The sequence below is a fragment of the Mixophyes fleayi genome, chromosome 3 (assembly GCF_038048845.1).
Source record: "Mixophyes fleayi isolate aMixFle1 chromosome 3, aMixFle1.hap1, whole genome shotgun sequence".
Taxonomy (NCBI): Eukaryota; Metazoa; Chordata; class Amphibia; order Anura; family Limnodynastidae; genus Mixophyes; species Mixophyes fleayi.
In genome coordinates, this window is record NC_134404.1 from 136,568,595 (window position 1) to 136,594,131 (window position 25,537).

The window sequence follows — 25,537 nt, forward strand, 5'->3', positions numbered from 1 at the left end:
TATGTATTGGAAGCCAGACAATGCAGTCATTTTACTGTATTAAATAGAAAGAGAGAGAGAAAGAGAAAGAGAGAGCGGGGAGATTTACTAAAGCTTCTAAAAAGGAGCACTGGAGGTGTTACCCATAGCAACCAATTAGATTCTAGGAATCATTTTCCAGAATGTACTGAATAAATGAGAACTGGAATCTGATTGGTTCGCTATGGGCAACACCACCAGTCTTCCTTTTTAGAAGCTTTAGTAAATCTACCCCAACAAGAGAGAGAGAGAGAGAGAAAATATAGAGGAGAAGAGAGAGGGAGAGAGAAACAGAGAGAGAGAGAGATCTATAGATCTCATGCATTTGGCTTATCATGTATTTGCAAGTATGTGTAGCTGAGAATTGTGGAATTGTGTGTATGTATACATACACATATGTGTATATATATCTATAATATAAATGTCTAGTGGCGTGTGTTAATCTGTGTGTGGAAAAAATAAAACCAATCTGCAGTGCCACCTGCTGGGCGGAGTTATACACTGACCTACTAAATTCTTAGTGTGTGTGGGGAAAAAAATTCAGAAAGGGCTGAAATTTGGTATACTAAGATGGTTTTTAATTTGTTAATTTAATTTGTTAATTGTTAAAAGTGTTTATAAAGATTTAAAAAAAATATATATATATTTCTTGAAGGAGAAGTGACAGTTGGGAGTGGTTGGTGTTGCCGGGTGGTGACAGTGGGGAGTGGTTGGTGGTTGCCGGGGGTGACAGAGTGAGAGGAGTGTGATACTCAGGACCGCTGAGAGAGATCCCTGTGTCTGGATAGACATCTGGATAGATGTGGCGATGAAAATGAAGGATGAGGTGATGGAGAAGAATGATGAGGTGTGACATGTGGACAAAACCACGTTAAAAAAAGGGCGCTTACGTCGGGAAGTAACGCTCTTCCCCTGAGGAGGCCTGGGCTATGGCCCAAATGCATGACAAGAACCTTTTTAACACCTTAAGTAGCTTGATTTGACTAGAATGCATGAGTATCATGCACGGGTTAACTTGTATATATATTTTTTTTTTTACACACACATACAACAGCAGAAAACTCAGCAAGCAGAGGTAGTATGTTTATCTCCTTATTTTAAATTCTGAAAATTCATTTGTTGTTGCATACAACCTGATCAGAGTAAAATCAATTACTCCTTCTGTGGTTATATCCACTGACAATTTCCCCAGTGGTTCCATCCTCCAAATAGCAGTATAAAAGAAAAAAAAATAAAGCATATTTCCTTTACCTAAAAATATATGGTGTTCCATCCTTGTGGTTAGCACACTCTTGACCCCAAGAAGAGGTTCTCCCTCCCAAAACCATCTGTACCTCTTCTTGGGAAAGGAGTTTCTGATAATGATAAAAGAAACTAATACTGCCTTGATTGTGTTATGTAGAATATATTGGAAGTATGACGATGCCGACATTTTACTGTTTTGCATAGAAAGTTGCCCTGTACTAGTTATAGATACGCAATAAAGTGAGAATTCTAGTCACATTACAATGCAATACATACAGTATACTTCTTCCTCCTCTATCCTCACATTTGCGCAGCAGGCCCCACATATTTGCAGTCTTGTAAAAGACCCTCTAATGCAGCAGGCATGGTTGGATGTAGATTTGCTGTATTGATGCTGCACAAGTGAGGTGAGGTCTCAGGGAAATACGGTTCATTTTAATATTCTGCAAAGAGAGCATATAAAAGTGTGACATTAAACCTTATTTACACTTAGTATATTTGAAGTTGGAATGGCTTTAAATGCTGAGACTGTAAATTTGCAAAGTATGTTACTCAATTATTTCCCACAGATGAAAACCTCTTTACTGAATTTAGAAATTGTAAACACTTTTTCTAGCAGAATCAAAAAACTTCCATGTTATCAGAATGCACACTGTAACACGTCACATCAGGACCCTGTCTGGACATGTGTTGACCAGTAGGAGAAAAACTGTTGGTTTGTTTATTTTGTTACTTAAACGTGATTTAAAGCCTGTAACAAAAAATAACCAAAACTTACTTATATGTGTTGCCTGCAACAGTAAAAGCTGAAGTACGTTCAGTATACTAACTGCATTCTAAATAGCGCTACCTCCTTCCACCAACAGCTTCATATTTTTATTTTACAGACACACTATGGTTACTATCTATTCTTTAAAAATGCCCACCCTTCCTCTCTCTGTTATTTGTTTTCTCTATTAACAACATTGGCACCCTTCCATTTTTACTGGCTAGTTGGCAATCAGACACATTCACAGACCGTTGGTGAAGATGAATAAAAACACATTGTAGGGTTGGTACACTACTATTAGCTTTGCAATTTCTGACTAATTGTATATAAAACGCCCTAATTGGACGGCAAAATTGCAGTGTGTATGGACACATCAACAAAGATGATTCAAGGATCTCATGAGAAGAATAATTCTAATTATAAAAAGATAAATTGTAAGAATTACAATTTAAATTACCAGTAATTTAATTGCAATGTAAAAATCTTAATTTTAGCTTTTAGATCTCCGTCATTTTAGCCAACATCTAAAGCTATATCAAAAAACGTAACAATTTATAAATGCTCTATTTTTCAAACTCCGAAATTTGAAGCTTGACCCCAAAAGCTAATGATATGTGAAGATGCCATTAGCCATGCTATCCTATGGGGAGAGCATTGCAGGAGAGTAATCTTCAGATCCCTCCCTGGCAGGCTTTGTGCTCTTCCCCATCGCAAAATGTGCAAGGCCATAAGGTTGATATCTCATTTTATCTTGGCAGAACAAGCAGCACAGCAACTGTCACACGTGTTACAAATACGCAGTAAAAGTATATAGCTACCAATAGTCCTGATACTGAACGTTGCTTTGTGGGAATCTGGGTGTACTTGGGTGAATCTGGTCAGGATTTGGGATAATTATGGGCAGATTTAATTTGTCCTAGATTCGCTTTCTTAAAAGTTGTGAGATATAAATTTGGTCTCTATACAGAAAATTGTATCCACAAATGTTTTATTGAATATATATAGAACATTTTCAAAAATTAGTTCTTAATGTGGAAATACAATTCTGCAATTTTTCTGCATGTATAAAGGAAAAGAGTGCAGAGTAATATGTACCTATATGTGTATTTTATTACTTATAGGTTACATAAAGCCTGTAGCAAAAAAAAACTCCTTATATGTTTTCCCTGTAAGAGAGGGACAGTTAGGAAGTACGATCAGATACTAATCACATTCTAGCCTCATATTTTTATTTTACAGACACACTATGTTTACTATCTATTCAGTAAAAATGACCACCATTCCTCTATCTGCTATGCGTCTGCTCTATTAACAACATTGACACCGTTCCATTTTTACTGACTAGTTGGCAATCAAACACAGACCTTCTGGAATACATTAATAAAAACACATTGTAGGGTTGGTACACTCCTATGAGTTTTGCAATTTCTGACTAATTGTATCTAAAACGCCCTAATTGGACGGCAAAATTGCAGTGTGTATGACCACAACAACAAAAATGAGTACAGGATCTGCTGAGTAAAATACTTCTAATAATAAAAAGATAAAAAGAAAGTATACTATTGCCAGCAATGACAGTTATACTCACTAGGTCCAGCAGCTGAATGGAGATGGTATGGCCTTGTCCTTGGTGTGATGATCACACTCCTTGGCACCCCCCACCGTCTTCACAAGTATTTAGATGTTTTATATTTGTGGGCAGATGATCATGTGGGGATGACCAACTGCCGCCCGCATGCCACCAATAACAATACAACAGGTCTGGCCAATCACTGGCTCTCCAGGTTTTGTGAAACTACAAGTCCCCATGATGCACTGCTAGCTATCGGATGGCTATCTACTGACAAAGCATGCTGGGGCTTGTAGTTTCACAACACCTGTAGGGCCACATGTTGGCCAGGCATGCAATAGAATAAATAATATAGTGAGTAGGTATGGTCTATAAATATATGTGATGAAATAGAGAAGCATGGGAGAGTGTGATCTGTAGATTAAATGACGATTTGGATCGGTAACAGGGTAATACTAAGTAACCAAACAAATAAAATTTGTATGGTTTTATATTTGTAGCACATTCGGATCACGGGGGGGGGGGCCCTCACGGGGGAATGGAGGCCCCCCTTAGCCCAGGGGCCTCCATTTCCTTAATCCGGCCCTGAATGCAACTATTTAGGGTCTGCCCGGTCATTTACCATTAAATTTAAATACAATAGGCACCTGTCACTTTAAATCTGTGCTTTTTCTATACTGTAAACATACAATTGCATCTTCCTATGTGTGCTAAGCAGGTGTATTGTATTTTGTGTTGTGTATTTTAATTCTTGTGCTGAATTGTAAACCATAAATGACCACCTCCCCCTTCCCTGGATTTACTTTAATGATTTTAGATCCAGCATACAATCTTATAAAACAAACATTAGTTCAAAATATTCAGTGTATAAAAGCATGTATGTGCTTACACAGACCCAGACGAAGGATAGGGTAAAATGTAATACCAGCCCATGGGAGAGAGGAGGAAACAAGGTGTCTGGTAACTCCAACCTTGCAGATCCTGATATTCCCTGGCGGTGCAGACAAAGATTATGTGTGAGTGTTTGTTTTTCTCCCCCTCTATCTTCGGTTTTGATCTTCTGACCTCCCTGCTTAAACACTGATATGAGAGTCTGCAGTGCTTTGGACAGTGGAGAAACAGCAGGCTTCTCCATACACTGACAGCCCATGCTGAATGAGTATAGGGCGGTGAGAAGCAGGAAGGTGAGGGACTGAAGCAGAAAGGAGTCTGATGCCAGGGCTGGCCACTAGTGAGACAGTCAGCCCAGATAAGCTCAGTCTATTACTTAAGAAAAAGTGTGTTTTAAAATGCCTTACGCGGCCCCTTAACCTGTCGGGATCCCAGGAAAACTCCCGGTGAGGCCCATGGCAAATCCGCCCCCGGTTACCGTCTCTCATTCTTTTTAGCACTTGAGGGATTATTGGCATTGATGAAAACACATACCCCAGACTGAATTGCCATCTTATAAAGCATCCACAGCCTCAGCTTCTTTGTTCATATACCTGGCAAGAAAAACCTCCTTGTCTTGGCATTTTGTGATATTGCCATGATGTCCACTTGTGGAAGTCCCCACTTGCCCATTCTCCTGGGTGCAAGATGTTTAGATTTAGAAAATCTTCTCCAGTGTTGATAGCACCTGCTATATGAGCTTGCCAAATTGTTCTCTGCCCAGAGCAGTAAAGGCTGTACCTCCTTCATCATAGTACAGCTTTTCGTGCCCCCTTGATGGCTTATATAAAACACTACTGTATGATTATCTGAGTGTACTCTGACATGCTGACCTATAATGAGGTTCTGGAAGGGCTCCTCTCCAGTAACATTTTTTCAATGCAGTTAAGTGAATGTAAACAGATCAGGCATTAGACACCATACTTATTTGTGTTTCATTGCAGTAGTTTTTCAGAATGCAACTGTCAGGCCTCTGTTGTATTTTGTATCAGTGCTGCAGTACCTGTTTTATCAGAGGTGCTGCTTTTGTGAACTTTAGACATTTGCACTTCACCTGCAGGAGTTAACCACCTTCCCCTGATTAGTCACCTGCAGCTGCTTCACTGACTATATTTCCCAGCCCCAAACTCTGTACCTTGCTGGTCATTGATTGTTTCAAATGGACAGTGGTCTGCTATGTTCCTGTGCTTTTTCCTGCTAATCAGGGATCTCTTTCCATGTGTCCTAGGATCTGACTGATTACCATCATTTTCAGCTCAGTTTGCATTTCCCAGAATTAAGTTCACCTGTGTCTACATGTTCTCTGCTTGTACATGTTCACCTTCCCTGTTCTGTGTGTATTTCAGTGACTTTTACTTCATATATATCCTACCATACCTTGTGGTTTTCTATCTGATATCCGGGATTAGACTCTTTTTGTTTTTTTCCACACTATAATATTCACTCTCAGGACTCCACTATTCTTTTGCTACTGTGTATTTGTACAGAAATAAACTTTCTAATCTTTTCACATACTCCTGACTCTTCAGTGTTCATTGTAACACACAGCAAACTGCAATGCTACAAACGGATATGCGATCTTAGACTAAAGAGCTTAAGAAGGGCATCAAAGAATCATGAATCAAGGAATCAATGTCTGACTTGCTATCATCATCATAGAAACTAATAAAGTCCTATAATAAGAATATTTTACACAGACATCTCACTAGTTATGTTAGTTACAAAGAAAAATATACCTTTAGAGTCTTTTTAAATACTGCGTACCATTACAAGATCTGCTCTACTAACGAATGTACCGTTGTTTACTAACAAAACATACTCTGTATCATAAATGTAAATGCTTTTTACAAAAATCTGCCAAAAATGAACACGATTTTAGTAGTATATTGCTAAAATAAACACCACTTAAAGTGTAAACCTGACAATGTTGCTTACATTTAAGTGCAAACATCAATTCTAGACTAATGAGATTTGACTAGGAGTACTGTCACACCAGTTCATTATAGCCAATAGGAAGGATGCTGGTTAATTCTATCCAAGAAGAAAAATAAGCAGCTGGGAGGTACAGAGACAAGACTACTGCAAGTAGTTTTGTATAAACAAGACATTCTGCAGTCAGAACATGTCCTTTATACAAGTTTTACCAGAATTTACACATACATGTATAGAATAAAAAAAAACTAAAAAAAGAATGTGTGTCAGATAATATTGTAGCAGTTAAATAATTAAATAATGCAATAGAATTAGAAAAATACATACGTTTATTTCATTTTATGGCCGCAATACGGACAAGAGTCAAGGTAGACATGGTACTAGAACAAGTAGTTTAAAACATAACCATTTTCAATATCACTTAATTTGTAACAGTATCCATGGAAAAATGCATCGTTCGTCTCCCATCATTTGCTTAATTAGTGGCAAACCCATTTCATTGTTAAAGGCCATAGCGTACAGGTTTGATTTCAAGATACAAACAAACAAAAAAAAAAAAACAAAGAAACCCCACCGCCCTGGGAAGTTCATATTAGAAACCGTTTATGTTTTTTGGTCATCACTACGGAAGGTCACTGATAATGTCTAGTTAGATCCACATCTTCTGCTACTTCATCAGTTTTATAACAGAAACCTAAAAAAAAACAAAATACAAAAAAAACAATAAAATGCCTCACTATTGTATAACAAGTGGTCAGTTGAAAACTGAATTAAACATGTTTAATTGCAGTGAGTTTAGAACTACTTGCTGTTCTGCAATATTGTGATCGATTTTACTATTTTCTGTTGTTTAAGGAGCAGAAGCATAATCTTTAAAGCTGTAGTGTACAATAGTGATATACTTGTTTGCTCACCTCCTTCAGGATTTGTCCAAGAGTCTCCTGGCTCTTGATAGGTTTCCTTTGGAAACAGAAAAAAAATAGTGTTAATATGCAGTAAGTTCCATGTGTCTGAAGTAGGTGAAAGCCCATGTAATGTATTACGCATGGACATTATTATGGCTGGTTACCCACTTGCTTTGCTTACAATATGCAAGTGCAAACTGCATGTGAAATGCATAGAATATGCTTGATAAATAGTTTGTATGCTGTATTTTCGCAGTTGATATGCAATGGGGTCGGTCGTATACATCCAGAATGGATGCATATGACTGACAATGAGTGCTTTATCTAGAAACCCCATTAAAATGAATGCTGGATGGGAGAAAAAGTGTATATTAAATAAAAGGAGCATCCCAGCAATAGACAAGAAAAACCACAGCATGAGGTCGACATGCTAAACATGCAATAATAAAAAAAAGATGCAACTTTGATAACCCAATATAATGACTAGGGATACATAAGATCATGTTACATTATACTAATATAATCATAAAATGTGAATAAATTGTTAAATAAATGTTTACTGAAATAAAAACTCTATACACCCTTAATCGCCAATTTATTAATTAAAAAAAATAAAAATCTAATTGCACTCTAAGGTGAGCATCATTTTGTAATCCAAACGGGAGTTCTTTTTATAATGCACAGGAAATGTCATTAATTTGTAAACCAATGGGAAAAAAAAATATTTTAAGAAAGTCTTTTGGTAATCCATGGGGAAATGTTCTTCACTTGTAACCCAAGGGATCTTCTTGGAATCCACAGGAAAATACTCTTGTTTTCCACTGGAAATAAAAATAAAAAACTACAAAATGGCAATGCAAACTGAATGACCGTGAACTGAACTGAATGGGACTTCCTTAACTGCAATGCCAGTGCCAAGCGGTTTCTCAAGGTAGCTCAATGTTTTTGGGTGGCAATAAAGGGTAGTCCTGGGGACTCCCTGCTTTGACCACACATCAATAGAAATTAGTTATTTATTGATGTAGGAAAAAACAAATTAGCTGGGGAGTATAATTCATGTCAATGGACCATTCATTGCAATGAAGTTTCCACCTGTAGCACCCAACTTATTTGAAATTAATGGGCCATTGACAAACACGGCAAAAATACAGCATAACACTGGTGTAAATATTCATATTAAACCCCAATGGGTATGTAAACAATGTGCTCCCATAGACATTAATGGACTTAAGTCATATACAGCTTTTAAACAACTGTGGGAATTTGCCCTAAAAGCTTTGGAGAGTCATCTATACAATAGAATATTATTATGAGTAACTCTGTGGCAAGAATCAACATGTACACTACCGTTACCTGTCCAGCTTGATAGCAATAGATATAAAAAAATCACACTCCTGGTCAGGTAGGTAAGTGGAAGGCACAACAACATATTGCCCAGGAGGAAGGTCACACATTTTGGACACTTCCTGTGAATGGCTATGTGGAACACAGCTGGCACATGGTTCTTGTGAGAGTGGGGAGAGGCTGGTGTCAAGCGGAACCTAGTGGCAGAATTTAAATATATAAATACAAAAATTAGTACGCTGTACATTTCATTCTCAAATTCTCCTCCTAACATAAGAACAACAATGTTGTGCAAACGATGCAAGTATTTAAAATATATACCTTATCCTCCTCCATGCAATGTGAGTGAACGTGTATATATCTATTATATACTGTACATACACACACAAACGCATAGTGCTCAGATACCTCATCATAAATTAGTATGTTACAGATCTATGATTCTTTGATACAGTTAATGTATTAATATTCTTTAAGATCTGTTTATTCTGTTTAAGTATTGGCCTCTAGTAAGACACTATTTTATATGTACTGCAAAGTTTGTATCCACAAACTTAAATATGTCACTCACCAAGTACACATGGAACCCAATCGCGTGACACTGATTTCCCTGACAATGTTGTCGCAATGTCACCTTCACCAGTTGGACTTTAGTGGGCACACAAAAAGGAATGGCTGGGTTGAGGTGATGAGAAGAAAAATTCCTGCTGCCTCCTGCACTGCTTCCCTTCTTCCACTGCCCCTTTAGCTCTTGTGTCTCCCATATTCCTCGCATTACATCTTCATTTCTCCTTGTCACAGGCTGATTGGATGTTAATTCCCTTAATGGAATAAACACATAACATGAGAGTACATCCTGACTGTACCTAATTGAACGCAATTATGGAGTCATAGAACACTAGACTGTCCGTGAAGGAATGGTTTTAATTTCTGACACTTATGATGCCTTAGATGCAAGGCTGTATATAGGCAAACCTGACACATGCCTAGGCACTTTAGCACAGAGCCGTAACTTAGAATTCTAGCGCCTGGGGCGAGAAAGACAAATGCCGCCCCCCTAGCACTCAATTTTAACCAAATGCACCTAAAATATTCCTAAATTGAGCCCCCCTTCAGCGTTGCGCCCTGGGCGGTCGCCCCTATCGCACAGCCCTAGTTACGGCCCTGCTTTAGCATACAAATGATCTTATGATAATAATCTTATTATTTAATTTACTTTACCCTTTTACACTTATAACACAAAGGGGTATATGAAAAAAGAACTTATTAAATGCAATATTTCCCGTTTCACAGATGTTTTTCTTCATCCAACTGGTAGTATGGACTAATTTGAATGCTGCTGTGTATAACAGATGATTCAATGCCAGTGGTTATAGTTGGTGCATTAGTGAGCTCTAGGGCATGCAATATGTAACCTGAGCATTATGGGGCCACTAGACAGGACACGCAGTAAGAACTCCCCCTCTGTGTCCCTGTGAAAGGTGCTGGGGATGAGCAGGTGATATCCTGGAGATAAATCACAGCGCAGATGTAGCTGTCGGTCATAGCAGTGTGAGGAAGTTCCAGCTACAGGGGGTGACAAAATGGTCTTCTGCAGGTTAAATCGACGTTTTTCCACCTAGGGACAAGATAAAAAAAATAGGCAGAATTTATTTTAATTATCATGAAGGGAATCAAAGTCAATTGGTGAAACAAGTTCAATGACAAGGAATTGTTAAAAATCAGTTATCAAATGCAAAATACAAAACTGTGTACTAATATTAAAAAAATAGATTGCGGGGAGGTAGCAATATATGTAGTTCATTCAAGATTTTTTGCATCAACAAATGACACATGCACAGGGCAGAGTGAAAAAAATAAATCTAATCATTTTGCAGAACAATTTAAAAGGCTGCATTATGCTTCACCGGGGTGAAGAGGCAACTAATACCTGATGTTCAAATATAACATATTGTAAGCTTCAAAACAGATCTGGGAGAGATCCCGGACAGTCATATTCTACTTGTCTCCATAATGCTGACAAGAAGAGTGCTAGCTATCCCCAATGAGTCTAGATATGGTGACTGCATAATATGCCCATTAAAGTGGAACAAATTCAGTTTCAAATACAAACAATCCGACCAACAAATTTCTCTAGTATCATCACCTGACCCAGTTAATAATTGGCCTCCTTATAGTTTGACCCAATTCCTCATTTAAATTTGTCAGCAAAGAAGAGCTGGAAGCTGACTTGCTAAATTGTATTCTAAATGCAGAAAGAAACAGAAAGAAAAATTAAGATCTAAGGTTTGAGAAATCAAAATTTGATTGAATTATACAAAAGCATAGTATTAGATAGTTTAGCAATACTCCACATTGGTTATGAATGCATTACAATAAATATATACAAGAAATCCTATCAGGAGTCTGTATCTGTAATAATACTTTCTACAAATGTTATTCACACATTTACCTTCCAGACATGAAGTCCCACAGCATACAGGGCAGTACTGTTTGTGCTCCCTCTTCTTGATTGACTGTTGCGCTTACAGATGGTGGCTCCGGTTTTAGCTTTTTGACTTTGCATAAGTGATAAATATACTTCACTTTCCTCCTTAATGTGCAACCACAACTTTGGGTTATCAGGAAAGCTGGCATTGTTACGAGATCCACCTGCACTCTTACCCTTAAGCCAAGAACCACAAATCTGTTGTGTGTGAAGCAGAGGCCAACCTAAGGAGAATGCAAAACAAAACAAAAAAATAAAATAAAACTCAGAGGACACATTGTTGCATCCATGATTCATCAACCGTTTTTAAAACCATTGTAAGTACAGTTATAGCGATGTTATACTGATCAATCACTATTTTGACGAGAGCCGCTGCTGCATTCATCTTCTAATGTACACAAAGTAGGGTACTACGAACTGGTAGATTTCAAATCAGCCAATAGACAAGTAATTCAACAAATAAAATATACTTAATTTCTACATTATTTCCACCCAACGAAATGCCACGTCCTCCCATTCTCCCATGCCAGTTCACACGATAATGCAGTTTACATTTTATTGTAGGGCTGGACATGTGTGGTATGTATGTGTATCTATCTCAGTGTTCTCCCCAGAAAATTTTGGCAGCCAGGTGGCATTATGAAGTAGCTGGGAAAGGGCAGTTTAATACTTTGCAATAATAATGAAAAAAGTTGGAGATTATTGCCCACACTTCCCAGGACTGGTCTAACACACACTGCTGACTGTAGTGCTCACAGAATGCTTGTTCTAATAGGAGAAACAATGGTTTGTCCTATTATAATAGGACTCTGTTGGGCTCCAAGAGCCAGGTGGCAAGTAAAACTTGCCACTTGCTGTCTTGAAGGCGAAGGGTGGTCACATAAAATATTGATTTGATTTAGATTTCTCATGTTCATTTACTTTGCATTTTGTTAATTGATAAAAATAAACTATTAACACTTTTAAATTTGAAAACATTCTTACTTTGCAGCATTTTTTCCTAAAACTTTTACACATTATTTGTGTGTGTATATAATATACATATGTACATACACACACACACACACACACACACACACACACACACATACATATGTACATACACACACACACACACACACACACACACACACACACACACACACACACACATACATATGTACATACACACACACACACATACATATGTACATACACACACACATATACAAATGTATATATACACACACACACACACACACAAACAAGCATGCTGACATGCGGTCAAGAGCTTCAGTTGTTGCTCAGACCAAACACAAGAATGGAAAAGAAATGTGACCTAAGTGACTGACTGTGGAATGATTGTTGGTGCCAGATGGGGTGGGTTGAGTATCTCAGGAACACAGTGAACAGCAACTCTTAGGGAAAACACATCTTGCAATGAGGGGCGCCAGAGGAGAATAGGCAGACTGATTCTCACCGACAAGAAGGCGCCAGTAATTCAAATAACCATGCAATACAACAGTAGTATGCAGAAGAGCATCTCTGAACATATAGCACATTGAATTTTAAAGTGGATGAACAACAGCAGCAGAAGACTATACTGGGCTTCAATTCTGTCAGCTAAGCACAGGAAACGGAGACTACAATGGGCACAAGTTCATCAAAACTGGACAGTTGAAGAACGGAAAACCGTTGCCTGGTCTACAGAACCTTGATTTCTGCTATGACATGCAAATGGTAGAGTCAGAATTTGGCGTATACAACATGAATCCATAGATCCATCCTGCCTTGCGTCAACTTGAGTCAGGATATTGTAATAGTGTGGGGAAAATCTTCTTTGTGCACACTAGGCCCCTTAATACTAACTGAACATTGTTTACATTCCTCAGTCTACCTGGCCACTGTCATCTTTTAATACCGTGGCCTTTTCTTTTATATCTTTTGGACACCGTGGCCCCGACCTCTTCTATCCGCCGCCGTCGCCTTATTCCCCTACCCTGGCACTCCAAACTCACCCGCTCCCTCCAAAAGTGCTCTCGCACAGCCGAACGCCTCTGGAGGAAATCTCGGTCCCTGGCTGACTTCCTTCACTTCAAAGTCATCCTCTCCTCTTTCTGCTCTGCCCCGTCCCTCGCTAAACAATCCTTCTTTAAGTCCCTTATCTCTTCTCAGTCCTCCAATCCCTGCCGCCTCTTTGCCACATTCAACTCACTCCTCTCCCCCCCCCCCCCCCCACTGTCCCGCCTTCCCTCTCTGCTTCTGACTTCGCCTCCTTTTTCTCTTCCAAAATTGAAGCCATCAGACGGAACATCTTCTCCTTCCACCCCTCTCCTGCCACCCACAGCACTTCACCTCCCGCCATCAACCAGCTGTGGTCCTCCTTCATCCCCACATCAGGTGAAGAAGTTCGCTCCCTTATTCTTTCCTCTCCACCCTCTACCTGTCCTCTTGATCTCATCCCCTCCCACCTCCTTCGCTCTCTATCTTCTACTGCCTGCTCATACCTAGCACACCTCTTCAACCTATCACTCTCCTCTGGCGCTGTCCCATCCTCATTCAAACACGCTCTTATCTCCCCAATCCCCAAGAAACCCAATCTTGACCCCACCTCTCTTGCCAACTACCGCCCTATCTCTCTTCTCCCATACGCCTCCAAATTACTTGAGCGGATTGTCTGCAGCCGCCTCAGCAGACACCTCTCTGACAACTTCCTCCTTGACCCTCTCCAATCCGGCTACAGCACCCTTCACTCCACTGAAACAGCCCTGGCAAAATTTACTAATGATCTCCTGTCACTCAAATCCAAGGGTCACTACTCCATACTCATCCTCCTCGACCCCTCCGCGGCCTTCAACACCGTGGACCACCCCCTCCTGCTGCAAATTCTTCTCTCTCTCGGCCTCTCTGGCTCTGTCCATGCCTGGTTCACCTCATACCTTGCTAACCGCTCCTTCTCTGTTTCCACGTCTGGTTCTTCCTCCACCCCCTCCCCTCTCCCTGTTGGAGTCCCTCAGGGCTCTGTTCTTGGCCCTTTACTCTTCTTGCTCTACACTTCCTCCCTTGGGGCTCTCATCTCCTCATTCGGTCTTCAGTATCACCTATATGCTGATATTCAACTCTACATCTCTTCTCCTGATCTTTCCTCCTCCCTCCTCTCTCTTGTAACAGACTGCCTCTCAGCCATCTCCTCCTGGATGTCCTCAGGCTTTCTTAAAATTAACATCTCCAAAACCGAACTCATAGTCTTTTCCCCACCCAGACTCCCTTCCCCCCACAACTTCTCTATCGTTGTTAACAACTCCACCATCTCCTCTGTCACCCAACTCCGCTGCCTAGGAGTCACTCTTGACTCCTCTCTCTCTTTTGCCCCCACATTCAATCCCTCGCCCAAGCCTGTCGCTTCCAACTCCGTAACATTGCCCGCATCCGTCCCTTCCTCTCTCAAGATGCCACCAAAACGATCATCCATGCTCTCATCATCTCACGCCTCGACTACTGCAATCTCCTCCTTACTGGCCTCCTCCGCTCCCACCTCGCCCCCCTCCGCTCTATACTCAATGCGGCTACAAGACTCATCTTCCTCTCACGCCGCTCCTCCTCTGCCTCCCCTCTCTGTCTTGCCTTACACTGGCTCCCCTTCCCCTACAGAATCCTTTTCAAGCTCCTCACTACCACTTACAAGGCTCTCTCCCCGTCTACTGCCCCTTATATCTCTAGCCTCCTCTCCATTCACACTCCTGCCCGCTCCCTGCGCTCGGCCAATGATCGCCGCCTCTCCTCCACTCTGATCACCTCTTCCCACTCTAGAATCCAAGACTTCTCCAGCGCTGCCCCCCTTGGCTGGAACGACCTCCCTCGCTCCATCCGCCTCTCACCCAATCTGTGCTTCTTCAAGCGGGCACTTAAAACTCACCTGTTCCTTAAGGCCTACCAACCATCCATTTAACCTCTCACCTCTTGTTTCCCCTTGGCCCCTTTTTTTCTCTCCTCTATGCTTCATTGACTCCCTTCTGTGCCTGATTTTGTTTACCCTCCCTTAGGTTGTAAGCTCGTATGAGCAGGGCCCCTCTTCCATCCTGTCTCCATACCTGTTCTTCCGCTCCATCTCTACTGTATTAGCCTGCCTGGAGTTTCTGAAGTACTGGTACTTTGTGTTTATTGTTCTGTACTGTTTTTACCCTGTATAGTCTACTGTTTGTACCGTGTACGGCGCTGCGGAAACCTTGTGGCGCCTTACAAATAAACGATAATAATAATAATAATAATAATAATAGCTACTTTCCACAGGATAACATGCCACATCACAAGCCACCTGTCATCTCAAGCTGGTTCCATGAACATGACAATGAGTTTAGTATACTCCGATTGCCTCCACAGTCACCAGATCTCAATACAACAGAGCACCATTTGGATGTGGTAGGTCAGGTGATTCACAGTATAAATGTGCAGTCAACAAAACTGCAGCAATTGCATGATACAATCATGTTATGTCACCAGATCACAAACTAATAGATCACCTCTGGAATGTGTTGGAATAGCAGATCCACAGCATGAATGGCAGCTGAAAAATTTACAGCAATTACATAATTCTTTCATGTCAACCTCTAAGAAATCTTGCTGAATTCATGCTACAAAGAATACAAGTTGTTCTTGGGGCAAAGGAGGATCCTATCCAGTACTAGAAAGGTGTGCACTGTGAGGACCTTGGTCATAGTGGAGACAAAAGAAAAACATGAGGTCCCCATAAAACTTACCAGGGCTAGTCAATACAGGGAATTTGCTGATACGATTGGCATAAAAATGTCACTTTTGCTGGACCAACTGCATGTGTCCGATGTGGAGGGGAGAGTATGTGTGCACACCACCGCTAGAGGGCAGTCGACCAACTACACAAATGCAGGAGCAGGAAGAGGAAGGGACTGCAGCATTCCCGGGCTTTTACATCAAACGGGATAAGACACGAACGCATTCGTCTGTTGCTGAAAGTAAAGTGGGGACAGTAGAGCATGACAGAGCCTACCGGTGGCTCCGATTATAATCTTGAGAACAGTGGGGGCGAGTATGCCCCTGACACTTCAGAGGACAAAGGTTCAGGCACCAGCAGTGATACCCCATTGCCCAGCAGTGGAACAAAGTGCATATACTCAGAGATGTGTTCTATGCATGGCCATTGTCAAAGTCGTATAATTGGATGAACGAAAAGTATATTGGTTAATATTGTTTTATTGTGCGATTGCACTCAGCATGCCACGCTACACGGGGCATGGCGCTATCACGCGGTAAAATACGCACACACTCGCACTACAACATTTGGATATTTATATATTTCATATTTATTAAAGGTTCCAATCCACATTCATTTATTAGTAAAATGTATTAGATTGTATATTTATATATAATAGTGTAGTAAAGGTTTTTATGGTTCAGGTGTTTTAAAAGAAAGAGTTTGGTCTCATATTAAAGCTTATTTTACAAGCATTAACCCTGTGTGGACGGAATAGTGATCGCAAGATACAAGCAATATGAGATTAATGCTCTTAAATACATTTATGTGGGTCAGTTTGAACTGGTCATTCAGAGTCAAATCATGGGAACAATAGGGTGGGGGATGTTCCCCTCACCCTCTGTAAGGATCAAATGAACCGACCTATAACTTGCAAGGAACTGGAATGCCATTAACCCCCAGACCAATGAAGTCCTTACTAAGTGTTAGCTGGACAAGTATATACAAGCACGCTGGCTTTTGTTCTCGCTCTCTCTTTTGGAAACTGGAAATGTGACCGCATGGGCTGCAGTCATTGAACCTGAATGAAACCTATAAGGAAGATGTAATGTATTCGGTGTTTTCATACTTTCCTGATTTAATGTAAGATCTTTAATAGGTATCATGTATCGGCTATATTGTACTGTATTGTACTTATCTATTGAACTGCTAAACAAATTGCTTTTGCTAAATAAATTGCTTGTGCTTCGGAACCACACAATACAATCGCTTGAGCAATGCTTATTTGAAAACTATAAAATTACTTTAATACCATTCTCGACCTGCTGGCAGCAGTGTTTTAAACACAAGGTCGAAAAGATGGCGCAGTGTTCATCCAAACGCTATTCAGAAACAGTGATGGCTCCAGGGAGGATATAACAAAAAGCAGTACTGCCTGTACTGTGAAAAGCCCCTCTCAAAAATAGTCAAGCATATGGCGTATGTTCACCACAATGAGAGTGAAGTAGCCTGGGCCATGAAAATTCCCCAAGTACTCGAAAGAAAGGTGCATGCAATAGGCACATCTTCACAATAGGAGCAACTTTGCGTACAATTCCAAGGTGATGAGGACAGGATGCTGCATTCTGGTCCTGTGCAAACTTCCAGACAAAGAGATGGATACCGAAGTCTTCATGCACGGTGTAGCCTGCCAAAGCTTGTTTGCAAGAAAGTTTTTGCGGCGACACATGTAGAGATGTAAGCTAAACTGAAGGGGCAACAAGCCCACACTTACCAAAAACAGAGTCCAGCCACTGTGCACCTTTACTCAGCCTGTTCAACCTGACATGAGTGGCGGCTTCTGGAAGCTCTTGAGCGACATGGCCTAGGATGAAATCTTACTCGCAGTCAAAAGTGACCAATGCATCATGTAGATGGGGCAGCAGCTCTTCAAACGTGTTGGTTCAGATGTTGGCAGACATGAGTACATCCACCAGAAGTTTAGAGAAATGGGCAAGCTACTGCTACAGGCCAAAAGACTTTACCATCCCAACTTTCTGCACGTAGTTTATGCTGTGAAGCTGGTAATGACGAGGAGACAGGTACATTTAAGACATCCTCGCTTGCACTAAAGGTCCAGCATGGCTTGCAAAAGATAGCGAGCATTGTCAAGTGCCGAGCCATGATGGAGGGCGGCACTGCAGTTGAAAACGCATGCAACTTCAGGAAAATTTGAGACAAGATGGAATGAGTTGATCTCATCGGCTGCCTTGAAAGCTCTTAAGGAGTCCGAGTGGAACATGCTTCAGCTCTTACCTTTCATGGAAGATGTGAAAAAGATGCACTTGTACCTCAATGAGAAACAGCAAACTACCGAAGTGGTCTATCCACCGAGCCTATGCTTAACAACTGGGCACCACTTGCAAAAGTCACCCTGGCAAAGGAGATCATGTTCAATCAAAGCAGGGAAGGGGATGTTTCCAAGATGTTGCTGACTACCTTCTCCTCAAGAGATTCTTTGAATCTCCATGAAGATGTGGCCATAGCGCTTTCCAGGGTTGAGAGGAAGCTCTTCCGGTACTTCACAAGGAATTAAATACGTGGAAAATGAGGGAGAAAAGTCCCCATCCTGCTGACACCAACCATCCAAAGCACAATGGAACTTCTCGCCGAGAAGTGTGAAGAATGTGGAGTGGCTACCTAAAATGTCTATGTTTGCCAGAACACCTGTCCTGTCACACTTTAGAGGCTCTGACTGCATACGCCTGTTTGCTCGAGAGTGTGGGGCCAAACATCCCAACACGCTGTCTTTCACAAAGCTTCAAAAGCATGTTTCCACTCTTTCACAGGTCCTCAAACTTAACAACACAGAACTAGATCAGTTAGCAGACTTCCTTGGGCATGACGTCAGGGGGCACCGTTAGTATTACCGCCTCCCAGAAGGTACCCTGCAACTCGCCAAGATCAGCAAACTTTTAATGGCTCTCAAGAGTTGCAGACTGGCTGAATTTGAAGGCAAGAATTTGGACAAGATGCACTTTGATCTGGACGGTCATTTACATATCTGTTTCTTTTCAGAACCGGTACAGCTACAGAGCTACAGGTCGGATGATGAGCAATCCCCTGTGACAGAAAGCCAAAGAGGTCAAGTGTTTGGTCGACACTTTCACGGCAGAAGACAGGCGTCGTAGGGACCGGGCTAGTGCCCAGCCATGGCTTCCACAGGTTGGTGAAGCACATAGTTTCGTTAGGCAAAAATACTTTGCCTTCTCTGTATTTCGCAGAGTTGTAATGGAACACTCTACTTCCTTTCAGGTTCATCATCATCATCATTTATTTATATAGCGCCACTAATTCCGCAGCGCTGTACAGAGAACTCATTCACATCAGTCCCTGCCCCATTGGAGCTTACTGTCTAAATTCCCTAATATAGACACTCACTCACACACACAGACAGACAGAGAGGGGGACAGACAGACAGAGACTAGGGTCAATTTTGATAGCAGCCAATTAATTTTAATAGCAGCCAATTAACCTACCAGTATGTTTTTGGAGTGTGGGAGGAAACCGGAGCACCTGGAGGAAACCCACACAAACACAGGGAGAACATACAAACTCCACACAAATAAGGCCATGGTCGGGAATTGAACTCACGACCCCAGCGCTGTGAGGCAGAAGTGCTAACCACTAGGCCACTGTGCTGCAGGTTATAAAGAAGTGCAGAGAAAAACTTAGGACAGAGAGGAGATTTAAGCACATGATTAAGTTTATCTAAACATGCCGGTCAGGGTGAAATTCTACATAAAGAATCGCATAACAGCTTTAAAAAGGGATCAAACTTGTTGAAACGATACGCAGTGGTTGACCAGAGCTGTAACCTCCCAGGCCAGGTGTCGGTGTATGCGGGCGTGTGAATGTCCTCAGGCGGCTAAAATGCATGAAACTTTCCCCGCCATGCAGTCCATATCAGTACTTTGAGTAAAGTCAAAACTGTAAATCTCAAGTGGTAACTTTGATAACAAACAGCTTCTACACATATGATTGGGTCCTCATGTTGTAATAAAATCAAGTGTGCGTGTGTGTGTTTCACAGATGAGTACACTTTGTGACTGTGGTTCGTCCAAATGAATATAACCATGTCCTCCACTAAAGTATATGCTTACTAGCACAGTTACCTACACTCACCAGTCCAGAAACTGTGTATATGTTCTTTCTCATTGACTGGAAATGCCACTGTAACTTCATTAAACTCTCGCAAAAATTCTTCTTTTTCCACCCAGAATTCTCCATCCTGGATTTGAGGCAGAAACCTTGAACTTTCTGTCTGATCCATCAAAGCCCATTTATCACCACTGAGGAAAGAGACAAATGAGGGGTTGGCTTTGGGAACTCTGGAAACCATCAATGCTATATACAATCACAGTTGCGTATTAGCAGCAAAATAACATTCTCCCCAAAAAATGTGTAACAATTTGCAACTAGGAATACAAATCTTCGACTCTCATGTTACGCCAGTAGAGCAATTTAATAGCACATACATTCTTTACATCCCTGTGACACACAAACAAGTGTAGAAGATGAAAATGTGCAATTATAACTGCTTTAAAGTTGATAAATGATAGAAAATGGACACTTAGCAATAGGCATAGAGTGCAGCTGTTCCGTATTGTGAAAGCGGAGCAAATGAAGGCCCGTCACATTTATCCAATTTTAATGAGCTCCTCATGCTTAAATAAATGTATAGAAAGAATGTTAAAATAGGGGAAGTAAGAGTTAGTGGTGAAATTCACACCATCACATTCTAAAATAGTAATATTTAGTTTAAAATGTTAGAAAACAACACAGTCTATTGATCATGCCTTGAGGTGTGCTATCAATATAATGTATAGTACCAGGAGAAGCACAGCTATTAAAAAAGACATGGAAAACACATTCAAACTGCATCTAAATCATGTACTAATTTTCATGTGTTTTATACTTCTCTCCTAACAATGTTGTTGTGGTGGCTTTATTTAATGACAATCAAAGCGTACTAAAATATTATATAAGGTAATGCGGAGAGGTTTTACTGGCCTCTATAATAAAAAAAATAAGTTTCAACTCTGTAGTTACCACTCACCTCTCCCCCCAGGAACCTCCCCAACAGCTTCGCCCCCAGGGATTGTGCACACGAAGCAACAGCAACTCTTGGCCATGTTTTGTAAATCCACGTTGGATGTCTGTGATTGTAAAGGCGTGAAATTCACCTAAATCTCCAGCACCTACATTACACAACCCATGACATAGGATACTTTAAAATGGGAGTAGAATGCATAGACTATAAGCATAGCATAAATTTAATCTATATACTATTTATTCTATACATGTACTGTACCATCTATTAATAATACACACAAAGGAGATATATACACGCAACTTACTTTTAGCATTCTCAAATATAAATATATATGCAAAGTTTCAGTAACGTATCAGAACTAAAGCATAATGGAGGTAAAAAGAAAACTGTAACAACTGTAGAATATATGGACACATAGCACAGTATGTGCATGCCTAGTTCCTGTTCTCTAAGTGCCCTGTCCAAATGCCCTTCATAACCAACCAATCTATAGACCAGATAGAAGCGATGGTAAAAGTCATATTTTTCATTTCTTGCAATTCCTGCCTTTAATCACTGTTGTACCTTTTCATTAATTAAATATTAACTTATTTATATAGCGCCAAGATAGTATAGAGAATGTTTAATCATTCCCATCAGACCCTGCCCCAGATAAGCTTACAGTCTAAATGATCTACCACAAAAACGCACACACTAGCAATAGCCTACCAGTATGTTTTTAGAGTGTGGGATGAAATCCACGCAATCGCAGTGAGAACATACAAACTACACAGATGTTAATCCCAACTAAAATATTGCTTGAATTTTATTCATGTTTGCATTAAGTCATAAGAGCATGGGGACATCAGAAATGTCTTTACTACATGTATCACAATTGTATAATTTAATGTTTTTTTTAAATAGATAGATTGCACTTAATAATGTGCTTTCCAGCATAAAGTGTGCCTGGCTAGTGAGAAAGGCTGACACCTCTGTAGACATGTAAAAAACAGCTCATTTCATACTGGTGCAAAATACTTCTGCAGCAACCAATTAAATCAGGAACCCCCCCTCAGGGGCAGGCTGGGCTGGGGGGCATCTGCTCCCGGGCCAGTCCCATAGTGGGCTACCTTGGGTTGTGTTATTGAGCACCCTGCATTTTCTTTTTCCTTTAAAATGTTCCTAATAAGTTGCCCAGTCGAGTATGGCTCCCTGGGCTAAAATTTTCCAGCCCTCCCCTGAACTCCCTCCACCAAATGAACACCTTCCACCCCTTTTAAATATTTTGTCTTGATATGTGGGCACTATACAAGGTGTAGTCCTTCCGCTAATCACCCTTCAACAAAGAAAACCACTATCTGCTCAGCTCCTCTCATCAAAAGAAACAATATTCCCCAACACCACCACTGCTATCTTGACTCAGGAAACCATGCATTTATGGAGCCAATAACTATTTCTTTCCCCTACCATGAGGACAAATTGGGAATTGCCTCACTGGCAGCTTGATTGCCTTCCTCTGGATGAACACTGTTAGAACTTATAATAGGTTATACTTGATGAGATTTTTGTCTTTTTTTTCAATCTTACCAACTATGTAAAAAACTATTTTATTCATAAGTGACCAATTTTCTTTACTGTATTAGCTGTATGGCAAACATAAATACAATGCCAAATCTATTATAATAATAATGCCAAACATCATACATATTTCTGAATGTTAGTTTCATCTAATGAGGATGGATATGGTGAATAGAGATACGTATATATAGTACCAGTTCAACCAAAATAGGCCTATGCAGCTGAGGGGTTTTTTCTTAACTGCAATGGGAATGTTTTTGGACCTTCCCTACAAATTCCGCTCTTACCGTCTTTATTGTGGAGGACAGAACAACTCATTGCACATCTCTCTTTCAAATCCAACATCCTGCTGAGCATTTTTTCTCTGACACTCTCCTCTGCCACTTCAAAGGACCATCTCTCCACCAAACCCCCTGTCAGATCCACCAACGCATCAACCACCTGACCTGCCCACAAAGCCTCATAGCAGCCATGTAACCTGCAGGCATATACACAAACACAGGGATAAGAACAAGCACAGTTGTTTGTACCCTTGGGTGAAAACACACTGCAGACAGTTAGACCACTTTATTAATGTATTGAATATGCAACATTCTGGCCCCAATGTGATCCTCGATTGAAAGCTGTATCAAGCAAATAAAACAAAATATACCAAGTATGTGCACACATGAAATACAAACAAACAGCAATGCAGTAGTGTCAATTTGTCCTCCAAAAATACAGCAAGATCTGAAAATGTAACATAAAGAATGCACTCCACATTACAAATCTTTATTATAAGGCACTTTTTCTATTCTATGTAATGAAAATATAGTTCAATCTAAGAAAGCACATTCATAAGAAATAATTTGTAGAATAAGATGTAACTATAAGTAGATTCCAAAATGTGCTTAAGATAGAGTAAACAAGTTTAGACCTAGATGGAGAATTAAGAGGAGACCTCATAACACATACTTGGCATAGGCTTTTTCTAAAAGTGGAAGCCAAAAAGCTCCTTCATCTTGACAATGGGAGAAGCAGAGCTTGTGCCCCAAGCACGGCAAACAGTCATCAATGGTCACCTCCACCCAGCGCCCATATCTCCAAAAGCGGCAGGTGAAGCGGCCTGAGTACCCAGGATCATTCCAGGTGCACTGACCAGCAGGGATAACCTCAAGGAAAGACATAACCAAAATAAAGTTGGGAAGACAATGATAGCTGAGCAGAGAGTGAAAGCCATATTGGTTGTCGAACACATATGGTGCACACCATAAATTACAGAACAGCAGAATAATGTTATTGCTAGCATAAAGGCATGTTGAGAGCGGAAGGTCACCTGCTATTAATTCAATATAAGTACTGATAGACATAGCACAAGAAGATATTTGTTACTTATACGGGCTCCATTAGATCCACCAATTTGTCATTCCAGGGAGGTTATATTGATTGGGGAGCTAAAGTTTAAAGTCATAAATTAAACATAGACAGTGCCCCTTAGACAGCCTGGATACTAAAAAGAATGTAACTTAATCTTTAACACTGTCAATGGTGCTGTGATAATTTGTCTCTGAGCATCAAGAATATCTAGATCTGTTTTGGGTTAAATGGAATATGTAATATTAGTTACTATTTACCTGATGAAGAAGCTTATCCGACTGTTGTAGAGCAGAGCAGGCACAAATAAACCAGCAATCACCCAGTATCCCCTGCTTTCCCAAACCATGTCTTGGATTTTCTGGAAACAGATGTGGAGATGCACAAATCTCCTTGGAAACACAAATACAAATTAAAATATATATTTATACTATTATGAGAATACAAAAATAAAAACAAGAGAATATAAAAACAAGGCAGCATTTGCGAGTTCCCACCTGGGGTCTAAGCCATGTAATGCGGTCACATAGAGGGGTTAGGGGGGTGTCCCCTGCACACACTATAGAGGAAACACAGGCAGGGAACTCCAAGTCCACGAAGAGCCCGGCGGAGGGAGGCTGCATGTCATCTGCTGGGATACAGAAATGTCATCTCCCACACAGCCCTCTAGCTGAAACAGTTATCACCCACGGACATGGCAGCTCACCAAGGAGAACAGGCACAGCATGGCACTGGGCACAACAAGCTCAGGGCTCGTTACGTGGAACAGGCTACAAATGACAGGGACACCAGACAGTTCGCCGGGATCCCCATCACCGAAAGGACCTGCTGACATCACCAGGTCATGTGACCGCTGTAGTCACGTGGTACGCAGAGGAGGACGCTGCTGTCAGTGTTCCTGTGTAGCTGCTGAAAGTCATAGGGAATCGGGTAAATTGCAATATTTCTACTGAATTCAGAAAATAGTTTTCCCTGTCAGGCTTATTCACGTGTGAGCGGCTTTTCGGGCATTAATCAATCCAGTGAAAAGCAGGACACAGAAGTGTATTAGCTGGTTTACATGTCAGCAATTTGAATATTCTAACATTGTGAAGTAGTATTCCTAAAAAGTTGCATTGCATGTCCTATATGTTTTTAGTGCTAACATTAAATGAGATATACTTAGTAATGGATAGTGATCGATCCTAATTGTGATTTGGCTGCGCTTTCTGAGAGCTTTGAGGGTTTTTTTTTGCAAAACGGTCATATGTGAGTACTGCTTATTTTTCATGCTGACCAAATAGTATACATAGGTCTTGTATAATTCTCTATGGTAACAGAACTTTAATATTTCTTTACTTGACAGGTGCAAAAAAATATGTATTGTGGAAAAATGACTGCTATGTGGTAAATGCACATTCTAAATATGTATGTATGAAAGATTGAAATGTAAAGCATGTTAAACTAAATACATGCATTGCAGTCAATGATGGGTAACACATTAGATATCCACAGAAAGAAGGTCTGCCATGCGTTGGAGAAATGTAAATTACTTTGGTAACAGCCATGGTGGTTTGTAATAGGAAAGCTTATTAAAGAAAAGAAGTAAGATGCACTTGATGGATAATGCAATATCTTCCATTGCAT

At 40.6% G+C, this 25,537-nt stretch overlaps 1 protein-coding gene across 3 annotated transcripts; it reads right to left on the reverse strand.

Annotated features, from left to right (window-relative positions):
• Positions 1–6,775: 6,775 nt before the first annotated feature.
• On the reverse strand, positions 6,776–24,754 carry CAPN10 (calpain 10). 3 transcript variants are annotated; one of them, XM_075202405.1, is made up of 12 exons: positions 24,409–24,754; positions 24,172–24,303; positions 23,513–23,709; positions 22,846–23,036; positions 21,005–21,104; positions 20,071–20,237; positions 11,166–11,425; positions 10,129–10,331; positions 9,285–9,534; positions 8,723–8,910; positions 7,379–7,424; positions 6,776–7,158 (listed from the first exon to the last, which is right to left on the reverse strand). In XM_075202405.1, the coding sequence occupies exons 1-12, from the start codon at positions 24,532–24,534 to the stop codon at positions 7,132–7,134; spliced, it is 1,887 nt and encodes a 628-aa protein (XP_075058506.1). In that variant the 5' UTR covers positions 24,535–24,754; the 3' UTR covers positions 6,776–7,131. The 3 variants fall into 3 exon arrangements, with proteins under 3 accessions (XP_075058506.1, XP_075058505.1, XP_075058508.1); XM_075202404.1 differs by having other exon boundaries at positions 21,005–21,146; XM_075202407.1 differs by lacking the exon at positions 23,513–23,709 and having other exon boundaries at positions 21,005–21,146; positions 24,409–24,498.
• Between the last annotated feature and the right edge of the window lie 783 nt (positions 24,755–25,537).